The sequence below is a fragment of the Dendrobium catenatum genome, unplaced genomic scaffold, assembly GCF_001605985.2.
Source record: "Dendrobium catenatum unplaced genomic scaffold, ASM160598v2 fragScaff_scaffold_370, whole genome shotgun sequence".
Lineage (NCBI taxonomy): Eukaryota > Viridiplantae > Streptophyta > Magnoliopsida > Asparagales > Orchidaceae > Dendrobium > Dendrobium catenatum.
In genome coordinates this window covers 4910840-4925060 of record NW_021318832.1, presented here as the reverse complement: position 1 = coordinate 4925060, position 14221 = coordinate 4910840, and the positions used below count along the sequence as shown (strand labels likewise).

General features: G+C 36.8%; 1 protein-coding gene across 3 annotated transcripts in view; it reads right to left on the bottom strand.

Moving 5' to 3' along the window:
- The window catches only part of LOC110095456 (D-lactate dehydrogenase [cytochrome], mitochondrial), a 37804-nt gene that overhangs the window by 14151 nt on the left and 9432 nt on the right, over positions 1-14221 (bottom strand). For all 3 annotated transcript variants that reach the window (XR_003700336.1, XM_020821000.1, XM_020821001.2), the window contains exons 6-10: positions 12233-12347; positions 11457-11517; positions 11275-11311; positions 11135-11196; positions 10526-10622 (exon numbers count right to left, since the gene is read on the bottom strand). Coding sequence is in view for 2 of the 3 variants with exons in the window: in XM_020821000.1 (XP_020676659.1) it covers positions 10526-10622; positions 11135-11196; positions 11275-11311; positions 11457-11517; positions 12233-12347 (372 nt within the window). In the remaining variant the exon portion in view is untranslated. The remainder of the gene's footprint in view (positions 1-10525; positions 10623-11134; positions 11197-11274; positions 11312-11456; positions 11518-12232; positions 12348-14221) is intronic.

Genomic DNA, 14221 nt, shown 5'->3' with positions numbered 1-14221 from the left:
TTCCATTCATAGAAAATGGCTGAGAATAAAAAATGCAAAGGGACAAAGTATGTCCCAGATGAAGCTCACAAACTACCGGGCCATTAATTTGTGGGAAAACACAAGGACAAAGAGACATAACAAGGGCCAAAGTTACAATGCCATGGGACAATACTCCAATCAATGTAAGAAGGACGAATTTCAATGCTAATGAACAGTCAAGTCCTTGAATGTTACAACCCGATCCGGAGACTCGACTTAACCAGACGGGAACAGAGAGTTGGACGGTTGATTAAATTTTCAATTGCTAAATAACTGGTGTAGGCAGGGGGGGGGGGGGGGGCAAAACATCTTCGGCTGTAACTTTGTGAGCTTCAATTTCCTCTACTAAAAGTCAGCTCATTAATGTCTAGTAGAGAGCCTTTTCAGCTCATAAACCTGAAATAAATTAAGGTTCATTCCCCCCATTTGCTGTCCCTTTGGTTTCCCCACCTAGCTCCCCCATCCCGTGGCTGATTCCTCCCCCTTTAATTGCATGTTCCAGTCCCCTAGCTGCTATTCCGATTCCTCTTATTGTTGGAACCGAAGGGGCAGAGCAGCCGCGGGACAAGCAGCCAAGGGAGGAACCGAAGGGACAGCACAAGAAACGGAACCAACAACTATAGGAATCGGGATTATGAACAATATGCATGATCATTTCAAAACATAATGAAATTATATTTAATCATTTCATTTCAAAACTTCTAATGTTATACATATATTATATCTTTATCCATACATTTATCCTTTCTCATAAATAATATAACCATTATAGGAGCCACCGTCTAAAATAAAAACAATAAAGATACTCCTTTTCCATTTCATTTTTCTTTTTCATAAACTTTTCCATTTATGTGCACATGTACATTGTGTTCCCAGCCAGTATCATAAGGAGGTATGCTTCCATCAGTCAACATGCACATGCAAACATATCTATCTAGCCATTTCATTCATATTACATTCTTTAACAATATGCAGTAATATAGAATATAACATGTTAATCATTCCCAATCATTTGATATGCAAGAGATAAATCATTTGCAATGTAATTTGAAGAAACAATAAGATAAATCATTTGCAATAACAATTAATTGCAATTAGAAGCAATACAATTACCATAATATAGAAACATGAATATGATAGGTACCACTTGAATATTTCAAGTGATTCCTATCGGATCTAAGCCAAATCACAAGTAATCCGCTGTTTTCTATGGGAAAACAGCCACCAAACACAATAACAGCGAACAAACGTGAAGAAAGCTGAGAGAAATTTGAGGGAAATTTATGTACATTGCAAGAAAAACAAACGATACAATGATCCTCGATTCGAGAGGAGGATCCACTCTCCCGACGCTCTCTAGATGAAAATCTAGAGCCCCACGACCTCCCTTCGTAGCAAACCTCAAGCACACAAGCAATAATCCAGATGAAAACTAAAACCTAGGTTAATTCCCTCTTAATACAATCTAATTCAAAACAAAAGCAAAGGGACATCTCTACCCTTCATTCTCCCTCCAAAATTACTCCAATTTTGTTTGAATTGCTAGTGGACCCCACCCCCATGCCTCCCTGTTCTTCCGCCCGTGCGTCCCGCTTCCGCCTGGAGAAGACCCGGACCGGCTGGGCCGGTCAAGGTTGGACCGGCCTAACAGAATACTCGCATTGAAATGGATGTCTTAATAATTTACTTTTGCTCCTTATTTCAATGATGGTATATTTAAAGCCTATAAAAAGATCACGTTATTAAAGTTGATTTATCATTTTATCTTTAATTTCTCTTACTTGTTATTTATAATTAATTATTGTAATTTTAATTTCAAATTAACATCTCAAATATTATTGATTAGAATTGCTCTCACTCTCTTAATTAACTATTTATTAAATATATCCAATAGTGTTTGTATTTTAATTTAGCAATAAAATTTATCCTTGTTATTTAAATTTGGTTAAAATCATAATTAAACTATCTCTTTTAGATTAAAAAAATTTATTATTATTATTTCTATATTTGATAAAATATCTTATTCCATATACAATTTATTTTAATTTATTATTCTTCTCAATCAAATTTATATAAATTTAATTTATTCATTACCTAATTTAAAATCTAATATTATCTTATATATATCATTATTAATTAATTTCTAATATTACTTTTCTTAAATATTTTCTTATCATTATCTTTATCACAACTCTAATATTATATTCTATTTTAAAATATTAAATTTGTTAATAATATTAATAAAAAGAAAAATAAAATCGTAACTTCTCCCAGTTTACCAAATATGCACTCTGCTCGTCGTTCACCAAATAGTTTCCCTTGTTCTCTCTCTCTCTCTCTCTCATTTAGAGACAAGCCCTTCAATTTTCTTCAATTCTTCTGTCGCCTTCAATCGACGAAGTCGGTCGTGACCAGAAAACCAAATGACTTCGGCGTTCCTTCTTCTTCCTCTCAATCACGGCTTGCTTTCATTCACTCATTTGATTCCACAGGAGCGACGAATTGAAGTTATCTCATACGAGGAGTTGTAGCTTTTTGCTCCGGAACGCATTTCCTTGCTCAATCGCACGTTCCAGTTCCACCAGCTGCTCCAGCGCCTACTTGAGGCCCGCTCACTCGATCGCTACTCCTCGCCCACTCGATATCTACTCGCTCGTTATTTAATTAGGGCCAGTTTAGCTGAACCAACAAAACAAGTTCTTACATTGATGGAGATGAAGCTAAGGAAAAATATTATAAAGATGAAGTTCCCCAACTAATCAAATGACAAAGGAGCATAAACTTTAGTAACAAAAATAGCAAAATTTTAAATCAGTAAGTTAAAAATTGATGATATCTTATTATTTAGAACAATAAAGCAATTCAGCATACTCCTTTTACGCTCTAGTTTCCCAAAAAAGGTTGATGAAAAACAAACTTGGAAGAAATAATTAAGCATGAATGTGGACAGTGTCGGGTTTAACATGGGCTGGCTATATCAAATAAGGGTAAATGTCAATAACCGTGGGAGGAACAACAGACAAGGGAGGACTTGAAATGCATCTCGCGTCATTACCCTAGAACACTTATCTTAGAGGATCAACAAGTCAGCCTGATCAAACTCTGATCAACCCCAAGTCAGCTCAATCAAGTGCCAATCAACTTGGTAATGGCCTAAGTTTGCAAAAAACTGACCAAATAAAAAATAGATAAAGTTTGCGGATCATCACTAAAGCCTTTACAGCTTGATGCTAAGAAGCGGTTCATTATACATTGCATAGTGGCAAAAATTTTGGAATTTTCCAAGCAAGCTGTACACTATAAATCCCTTTACAACATGCAATAAAACCTTAGTGTATAATTGTAAACCCGCCATCCCTATTTTGTTCACCAAACCAAAAACCCATTTGGAACCCATTATGGGGTCCAAGTGGTGCAAATCAACCCACATGGGATTAATCCCACATTTCATGGGGGAGAAGCCTCTCCCTTCATTCCTCTCTATAAATGGTAAAGGTAAACCACCTCTCAAACAAAATCAAACATTCCTTCCTAGACAAAGCCCACCAAAATGTTGTTATTCAAGCGATTTGGAGAGAAGGAGATGTCCAATGAATAAGAAGAAAGTGGATATTTGGTTCACCAAAACTCAAATCTCTTCCTCTATTCTCTATCTCTCTCCTCATCTCTCCATATACCTACTATGCACTTTATTTTTATGTAAAACCCCTTCTATGGTAGATCTATGCACCTCGAGCCTAACATCTATCATAGTTACAGATGCATAACATAATTTTCAAAGTGGTTTGTTTTTTATTCTTCAAAGGGCAATCTTTAATTTTTTTATCGAGGTCTAAGCAATTAAAACGCTTGCCCATAGTCCTTAAATGGCCATTAGTGTCATTTGCAAAATTAAGGATTATGGCAATTGCTCTTAAGACTTTTGTCCCTTCCAAATGCTATTTTTTTTCCAAGAAACTTCAATTACTCTAATATTTGCATTCTTTTGCTTTTTAGTACTCTTCCCTTAAAAAGCATTAATTTCTATCTAGAAAATCACAACTCCACAAACTCCCTAAAAGTAGTGCATTTGTGGCAAATAGATATTTCTTGATAGCCTCAAGTCATATAGAAAATTTTAAATCTTCCAATCTTCATCATGATCAATAGAAGAAATCAATCTGATGACCCAAACAAATGAAGTCAATTAATCCAAATGATTTTTTTATATTTTACCCAATTCTTTCTTTATTAGATTAAATAAGAATTTGACTTTTAACATGACAATGACGAAAAAGGATTCGCATAGCCGACCCCACGTAGTGGGACAAAGGCTTGATGTTGTTGTTGTTGTATTCATCAATTACACATGACTTATCAACAAAAAACACTGCTGCAAGAATAGACTCTCAAACTCTACCTGAAAAATCATTGTATCGAGTCCTAAACTATTATGATGATGCTTTCCAACAAAATAGACAACACCTTGTAGAAGTTGTGATGAGGTCATATCCAACTTTCAGTCTACAAGACGCTTTAACCTTAAATCTGCTTCTCAATGACATGAAGTCAAGCACCAAATTTTGATTTACCTTTTATTTCATTAAATGTAAGAGGATAATTCTTCAAAAGCTTCTTCATAAATCGATCCATCTCTCCTCCGCCAACATGTACAACTTACGGAACTATAAATCTTGTATTAGATTGAGTTGCTACGTTCTCCTATGTCATTTTAGCTATTTGGGCCTTAAGAATTTACTGATTTGCCAGAGTTCCTGTAGTGGTAGAAGCATTAGTGGAAGTTCGTTGTATTGTTTAGGTTACTTGTCAAATTGATAGAATGGTATGAGCAATTTAAGCGACAATATAAGCTTATAAGGCGTGTGACACTGCTATATCACAATCTAAATAAGGGTAGCAACGTCAGGAATTGACGCTCTAACATTCCCAATGGTTTGAGCAGCAACAATATGACAACTGCAAGAATCAGGGCCTCTAGGGAAAGGTTCAGCTCCCCCAATAGTTCTCTGACTATATTGCTAGTGACAATGATGTCAGCAACTCTTCTCTTAGTTGTCATCCCGCACAACTAAATAAAATCAAGAAAAATCAAAATAGAAGAAAGTAACTAGTCCTACAAAACATAAAGTCATAAAAATAATAAATATTATAAAGAATGAAAAAGAAAATATCCCAAATCCTAAACTAGGAAAAGTCTTGGTATATTCAATACAAAACAAATCATATTGACACCACTCTATGACATCTAAGGTATAAGAAAGACGGTTGCCCAAATAATACTAGATATTGAATCACAAGACAAATGTTAAGAACCAAACTAAAGCAGTTTTATATTCATGTGGGAAAGATTCATATATGAACACATGCAAGCAAAAAAGCATAGTCATAAAATAACAAATAAAATTGAGAAAAAGATGAAATAGTCTCTTGACTCTTTATGAAGGACCAAAATAATCTCCAACTATAATAAATGATCATTTTGATCCCTCAAGTCATTAAAGAAGAATCAAAATCATCTCATGACCATTTTCGTCTCCCAAGTCCTTAAAAAGGAATCAAAATAGTCTCACCATGAGTCAAGGGACCCTTTCGATAATTTTCTCAAATGAAATTTTATTGCACAAGTTGGCATACAAAATTCCATAGAAAAAAAAAAGATCATCGAAAACATTAATGATGAGGAAATCTGCATAAGATTTCGGTGCATATACAATCGCAGGAATCGTAGATCGACGGCTACGATTCAGAGTCTTTATTTATGAAGCATTATATGTATTATTTTATTTTTGTGTCTTAGTTTTACCATTGTACCCTTATAAGGGCTTAGTTCATATGATGTAGCCCTAAGGGAATTTCAGTCTTTGTATTTCTTTTATTTTAGACCTATATATAGAGGTCTTCACTATTGTCTGAAGAATGATTTGATTAATGAAAGAATTTTTCAGCCTTCTTGTTCCTCTTGAGTATTGAGAGCTCTAGAGAGAGAAGTCCCTAGGTGAGGGCAAAAGCAATACCTGTCAGTCGTCGGAAGAGTTCGGGCTCACGGTCTATCTCCCCATCCTTTCCCCACCACCGGCCAACCCTTCTCTTCCAACCCATCGGCCTCCTCCCATCACCACCCCAAACCGCCGGTCAAATTCCCCCCTCCACCTTCTCCATCGTCGGCCTCCCTTCTCCCATCCAACCCACGGCCCAATCCCCACCACCTAGCCCCTCCCCCACCAAACCCAAGACCCACCTTCTCTCCCCTAGCTGCCGACCTGCCCAACCTCACCCCTAGCCGCCGGCCTACCTAGTCCCAAGTCCTTGATTTCAAATTCGAATTGCCTCCTAATCACTATCATAAATTATCCAAGTATTGATTTGGAAAGTTTCTTAATTTGAATTCAAACATATTTGAATTTCAAATCCTTTCCTAATTGATAAATCTAATTTAGGCAATCTTCCTTAATCAACTTAAATTTGAAATTAATTCAGATTTCATTCTCCAATCAACAATTAAAGCAAGGGTCCACATACATCGAATGTGGACACCCTTTCCCCCTCTTCCTTTGGTCGGCCCCTCCCTCTACTTTTCTCTCTCCAATTAATCCCCCACCCCCTCTCTATTAATTAAATCCCCTTAATCCCTCATTTAAGTCATCGGCCCCTCTCTCCACTCCCACTTAATTAATCCCCCATTAAGGGAGATTTGAATTTCAAATATTTCCTCCTTTTCCACTTACAGAAAAATATGAAATTAAATTCAGATTTTAATTGATTACCTCCCCTCCACCTAAAAGAAAAGCCAAAAATCCAAGAGGCCTCATCTTTTAGTCTTAGTCCAAATTTTCCACTCCCGTCTTCACTCTTTTCTTCTCTTCTCCACTACTTCATACACCTCCAAGGGTTTGTGGGCTCCGAAAATTCGGCCCCAGCCTCCGCCCGCAACTATTGTGCTTTTATCTTTTCGAGTGAGAAGTTTTAACGAATTTAAGTTTCGGGGTAAATTTTGGGAAGGCAGATGGGTTTGTAGATAAGACACTACCCAGAGATTTCGCCCTCATTTTGCGAGGACTTTATGATATGGGTTCTGGTTTCCTATAGGCGCAAGCCCCTATAGTTAATTACCCCTCCCGGTAACGAGGAGAACTTTCGATTAAGGCTAGTCATCAATCAGATACGTTGTATCCATAGATACGTAGTATCAAGCATATAGTAGCAGCATTGGGCTTTGGATGTTGAAAGTTTGAAGGGTTGAAAGATTTATAAATTTAAAATTAGAGATTTCACCATTTTGCACTTAAAGTGGATGGTGGGGGAATGGATGATGGACCCGATCAAGATCTTTTGGTTCCGTCATCCAGGGTCATCGTGGTCCCTGGTCTACTTAGTCAGAGGAGGTAGTCGACCCAACCTGACAAAAAGATCCTTGTCGGCAGCCATGGGTTGCTTTGTTCAAGGGTACCTTATAGACCTGTGATGAATGTTTGTCTAAGAGGACAAATTTGAATCCACCATAGCTAACAAAGGGCTTTGTGCCATATCGATCATATCCTATTGATTCATATCTCAAGGGTTTGATGCCATTAAAGAACGTATCGGCTCTGACCATAACCGGTATTTCGTGGTGCCATTTGGCGGCAAAACCACTCGGTTCAGAGGGCCCCGGGTCATAACCATTTATCCTGCGGTGTCATTTAACGGTAAAACCGCTGATTAGAGAACATGTACCACGTCCTTACTAGCAGGAGATTGTTTGAGAATAGATCCTAGTGATATTTTCTACTAGGCATTTGACTCTATGTGAGCTGAAGTTATATTCGAATTTGTCCACCTCGGCAAACTATTGCGGAGGGTGGATGTATTTTGCTTTTAAGTGGTTGGATTGATGAATCTAAATTTTAAATATCTAGACTTTTGGGATTTTTTGGATTTTTTATATTTTTGGATTTTGGATTTTGGATTCTTGTGGGTATTTGAGTGGAGCTTTGAATGCATTTGAAAGTGTTTGTGAACTCCTCTGGTTGAGATAAACATTCAACACGGTCATCATCGGGTGTACTTTTGAGGTCATTTCCACTTGAAAATATTTATATTTTATGGATGAACATTGTCTACTCTATCGAGCTATCGACAGAGGATCGAGTTTCGTAGGCTTTATGCCTTTATTAGTGAATTCTCATTATTATAGGCCTTGAATGTCTAATATGAATGTATTAAAACAAATATATCGGTCGCCATTACCGTATATTTACTTGTTGGTTCGAACCCTGTTAACTCCTATTGATCATCACAGAAAGATCGGGTTCGAATTTGAATTCACTTATCAACCCGCGCGGCATCCCTAAATGTCACGTGTGTACCAATAACACGCTCGTCGGGGCCCATGCGGGTGTTTGGGGGGCCTTTAATGATTATTTACTTAACCTTGTCGACTCCTATTTACCTGCTTAGGAGGATTGGGTTCAAATTTATTGACCCGCGCAGCCTAGACGTCACGTATGTATCCAAAACACGCTCGCCGGGGCCCATGCGGGTTTTGTGATTGCATTTACCCATTGTGTACCTATGTGCATATAAACTACGGTGCACGTACGGGAGTATTTTTGGAATATTTAGAGACGCCTTTTATCCACTTGCATAGATGTTGCGGATCTAGTGGCCTGGCGTAGCATCTTCTGAATAGAGTTATTCGCTGCTTTACACAGGTAGATTGACGTGCACTACTTGTTATTTTATATAGGGGATCATAGTGCACTAACGAATCTCCTGCTTTTGGCTCGTAGGAGCTTGCGCTTGCTTAAGGTCTTTTTTATTTGTTCGAGGGTAGCACTCTAAGGACATGACGGGTCCCTTACGACAGTTCGTAGTATTTGCATTCGTCATAATTATTTAACATTTTGCTTGTGGTCAATATATTTGGTGTATGACAAGTCTTGCTCAGCAGATCATAAATGCTCATATTCATTATACTCAAATAAACTTTTGTGCGTATATGACATTTTGCATACATGACGGATTGAGGGGTTTCTTACAACCCCGCAAACATTTGCACTTATTGATTGTTATATCTTGTACGTTTGAGTTCGTCACATGTCACCTATTAAATTCTTCTACTCGTAGGTGATACACTTTTTCAACGATTTAGCGTGGTGTGCATACTTTAATTAGGGGTCGTACAACCCGTGACACATAAGAGTGCGATATTTTGTTTCTTTTTGAAGACATATGTTCGCAGGATGTACGAGCCGCCTAACTTTAATAGTTGGTGTGCACGCTATTTAGAGCACCCGTAACTTGCAATGTGACAGACATTTTTTATCTTATCACAAAGGGTTCAACCAGAAAATTACCGGGGATGTGCGGGGATTCCTACGTGTTTATAATTAACATAAACACATTTTGTATGAAAGGTAAATTTTTTTTTTTTTACTTTTATTTTTACCTCCCCCCCCCCCCCCCCCCCCCCCCCCCCCCCCTTTTAAGATAATTATCAACTGTATTCATGTGTATTTACGGTCGTATTTCACCTGCTGGTGAATACTCTAATAGGAATCCAAGGTTGAAGCCTCGAAATGGCATCTTAGAATCCTAAGCTGGTGGGGCCCGTAGGCGTACCTTCTATGTCTTTTAGCAAGGGGATCCTAGGCTGGCGAGGCCTACATGTGTACCTTCCCTGTCTTGTAGCAAGGGGATCCTAGACTGGTGGGGCCCGCGAATAATTCAAATTCAATATTATAAATAAGAGGGAATTTCAATTCATTTCTTCCCATAAGATTTTTGTAAGGAGCTTTTGTAGGGGACTTAGGTGTGCAAGTCAGGAGTTAGGAGAAAGAGGCTTGATTCCTACCTATTGGCGAACAACTAATTCCCTTGAAGATTCACTGTATGTTGCACTTCACATTGATTTGGATTTCTTTTATTTTTGTTTTCCAGTGCCGAGAGCCTAGGGCGTCGCATGTTTTATTTTTTTGTTGACTTAGAATTTTAAGTGGATTTTAAATATTTTTGAAATTTTCTAAGTTGTTGGTTATGTTGAAAATTTTGACAGCACCCCAACGTCGTCCTCATATAGACATCAAAGCACAACAGCAACTAAGAAATCCTAGATTCCTATCTTTTTGAAACATTAAGTTTAAATTTAGCAAAGCTTAACAAGCTGTTATTAATTCATAAGCAATTCATGTTTCCATATATGTTTCACATCAATTAAAGTATAAAGAATACAAAACAAATCATCTTGTAACCACTCTATCACACCTTAGGAATATGAAAAGCGGTAAACACTAATACTACTAGATCTTGAATCACAAGACATGTTAAGAGACAAACTAAGCAAAGCAGCTTTATATTCACATAGGAAAAATTCATATATGAACACATGTAAGAAAAAAAGTATAATCATAAATATAACAAAATGAAATTTTATTGCGCCAATTTTATGTTTGAATAGAGTTAGCATGCCAAATTTCATGGAAAAAAGGATCATAGGAAACATCAAAGTATAGAGAATAATAAATACCACTGAATGCTGAGGAAGCTTTTGGAGACGTAAAGTCACTTCTGTTATAACTCCCAGAGTGCCTTCACTTCCAATCATCAGCCGAGTCAAATCATACCTAAAGAGTAAATGTTTGAATGAATTAGCTGCATCTTCTGCTACTCAAAAACTGTTATGTTCTTATTAGAAGAAGCACGTTACACAAGAGAAACAGAAGTTCAGACAAACATTCTCATCAAGCTTTAAGGCCAATTAAAAATGTCAAAAAATTGAGACAATAAGGGATTCGATGCAGTCTTTCAAAGAAAGATTTAATCAGGATTTGAATAGCAATTACTCTAGGATATTATAAATAAATGCATCGATCGGAGTGCACCCATATTAATGAGTGCAATGACATGCAGCACAATATTTTGTGACAAACACCTTTGGAATTAGAAGTAAAAACATGGAGATGGAACAATAACTTCATTTCCTAAAGAATAATTCAATTACTTGAATATAAGCAAACCTCTAAGGAAGGGCTGCTAAGAAAATTGGATCTTTGCAGGAATGTGAACCATCAATAATATAGGACAAGTTACACACATATTAATGCTTATTATTCTAATTAAGGGAGCTTCAACATACCCAGCAGCACTCTTTCGAGCACGAGCAGCTGTCTTAACAACATCTCCATTTCCCAAAACTACCTAAGATGAAACACACCTAGAAATAAGGATGAAAACTGAAAAACACAATTATACGGAAGGTAAAACAACAAAAAGTACCTGGAGATTAATGACATTGTCCCGCATAGTTCCATACCTAAAAACTGATTATTAAATCCTAAAATCCAATTAAAACTGAGTTTGTCCTATTCTTGAACTAAAATAACATTCACGGTAATAGATTTGTAGCAGAATTTGAGGTTTTAATAGATTGCATTGAACAAACAAATATAAAAGCCAACCTTACTGCTAAAGACCCAGAACAACGAGTAGCGCACATGCCTCCAATGGTAGCGCCAGGCCCTAAATTGAAAGAATAAAGAGAATAATGTAAAATAATGGTTCATGTATTTCCCAAAATACTTCAATACTGAGGAATGAAAAGGAAAGTGTACCCAATTTCAAGATCAGACCTTCTTATTGTAGTATCTTAACACATTTTAATAGGCAATAAAAAGTTGGAATTTCTACGAAACCATTTTCTTTGGTTTAATAACATCATACTCTCGGAATTTTGAGACCATTTTTCTCTTGTTTAATAACATCATACTTTCCGAATAGCCCTTATGTCCATGTTTAACATATTAATGACACAATAGAATAAAAGCTGAAATAAACAACTTTTGTCACCATGATTATCACTAATCCAAAAAATAAAGTCATAAATGTTTATAAAATGTACAGTACTTCAAAGAATTCTACGCAAATCCATTTGAAAAAAATGTTAGTCATGCATTTCCAATTGGCTCATATATCAAGGGTATGTCCCGCTTCAATGAATCTCCTCAAGAACTTATTATTGACCTTATGCCCTTTTAAAAAATACATGGGATAGATTTCTATCCTCTAAAAAAAAGTCCAAAGAATTCTATGCAACTCATGAATAACAAACAACATGAGAAACAAAACGCTAATGGCATGTGGCCTACTGGTGTTTACTCTCACTTACAATTCCAGTAGCGTGGATCAAGCGGAAAGAAAAGACCATAAGAAAAAAACAATAAGAACACATACTAGCCTGGATCAAGCGGAAAGAAAAGACCATAGGGTTTCAAGTACTCATTGAGTTCCATCCATCCAATCCCTGGTTCAACAACTACGTCCATGTCCTCAATATGCAATGCTTTTATGTTCTGCAGCATGGAAAGAACATAAGATGAACCTGTCAAATGGTTGGAAACTTGGAATAGATATCTAGATTAAGGTGACTAAGACTTTGTTTGTGAGTGTGTGATGTATTGTGCTCTATTACATTGTTTTGTGCTATCTAGTAAAGCGGATAACCATTTTGTTAAATCAATATTTAAAATGTTGTCTATACTACAACAACCTAAAATTTTGAAAATGATTTTTAAATGAACTTTTGAAATTCTGTTTGAACTGGAGCATAGCGGCGTTGTGCTTGTGAGCACAGCTGCGCTATTTGAAGAGCACGACAGCGCTAGAAATCTCCGTCGCAACATTAGAGGATCTATTTTACAGTAACTCTGAAATACAAGCAACGCAGCGGCGTTGGGTTGGAGCGCCGTGGCGCTAGAACTAAAAATATTTTTTTAATATATTTTTTTTTTCTAAATATCCCTCACATCCACACATCCCTCTCTCACTCTTGTTTACTTGGTGACCATTTTGACGCTGCAGTGCTGTCAAACAGAGAAGTCTGCAGTGCCATGTCAATATTGTGGCACTCTGGCAGTGTCCTTGAAAGCACTACAGCGTTGATTAGTCAGACGCCGCGGCACTTAATGATACTTAGAATTTTGTGCCTTTTTGTATTTTTCATACACAACACAATTAAAACAGTATGTTTTCATTGAAATATAATACATTATTTATATTTATATACATTATTTATATAAAATAATACATTATTTATATTTATCACTTTGCCAGGAAGGAAAGGAAAGAAGGGGAGGGGAAGAAGGATGAGAGAGAGAGAGGAGAGAGGAAGTCCGTCAAGGTTTCTCATCCATCGTTTCTGTTACGAAAATTATTCTCCTCGTTGTAAGTAACTATTCTTTTACTTCTATTTTTTATGGTTTTGATTTCTATGAATTTTCTCTCCTAAATCTGCCAAAAATTGCACTATATTCTAATTTCATAGGATTTCACCGAGTAACTTTTGAAATGTTATAGAATATGATGCACCGACACTTCTCCCCAAAGAGACGTGCAGTGTCCAACACGGCACGCATCTGACACGTGTCAGACATGGCAAAAAAAAGTCAACAACAACATCAAGCCTTTATCCCACTACGTGGGGTCGGCTACATGAATCCTTTTTCTCCATTATGTCCTATTAAAGGTCAAATTCTCGTTTAAATCTAATAAAGAAAGGTCATTCATAATATTTTCTAACCAAGTCTTTTTAGGTCTGCCTCTACCTTTCTTAACATAAGTCAAATCTAATACCTCTACTCGCCTAACCGGGTCATTGGAAGGCCTCCGTTTTATGTGACCAAACCATCTAAGGCGACTCTCTAATCTTATCTTCTACTAGAGCTACTCCAACCTTTTCACGTATATGCTCATTTCGTATCCGATCTATAAGGGTAAAGCCACTCATCCACCTGAGCATCCTCATTTCTGCCACACTTAACTTAGTATTATGCTTCTCTTCTAATGGCCAACATTCAGCACCATAAAGCATTGCAGGCCTCACTACCATCTTATAGAATTTTCCCTTAAGTTTGAGGGGTACTTTTCTATCACACAACAAGCCCGATGCATTCCTCCACTTCAACCATCCAACTTGAATTCTGCTGATAATATCACCATCTATTTCACCATCACTCTGAACAATAGATCCAAAGATGATATCATCCACATAAATTTGAACAATGAGTATTTTCTTTCTAAATTTCTTTAAGAAGAGAGTTGTATCCACACTTCCTTTTTCAAAAGATCTTTCAAGTAGGAAAGTGCTCAATCTCTCATACCAAGCCCTAGGTGCCTGTTTCAATCCATATAATGCCTTTTTTAACTTAAAAATATGATTTGGGTATTT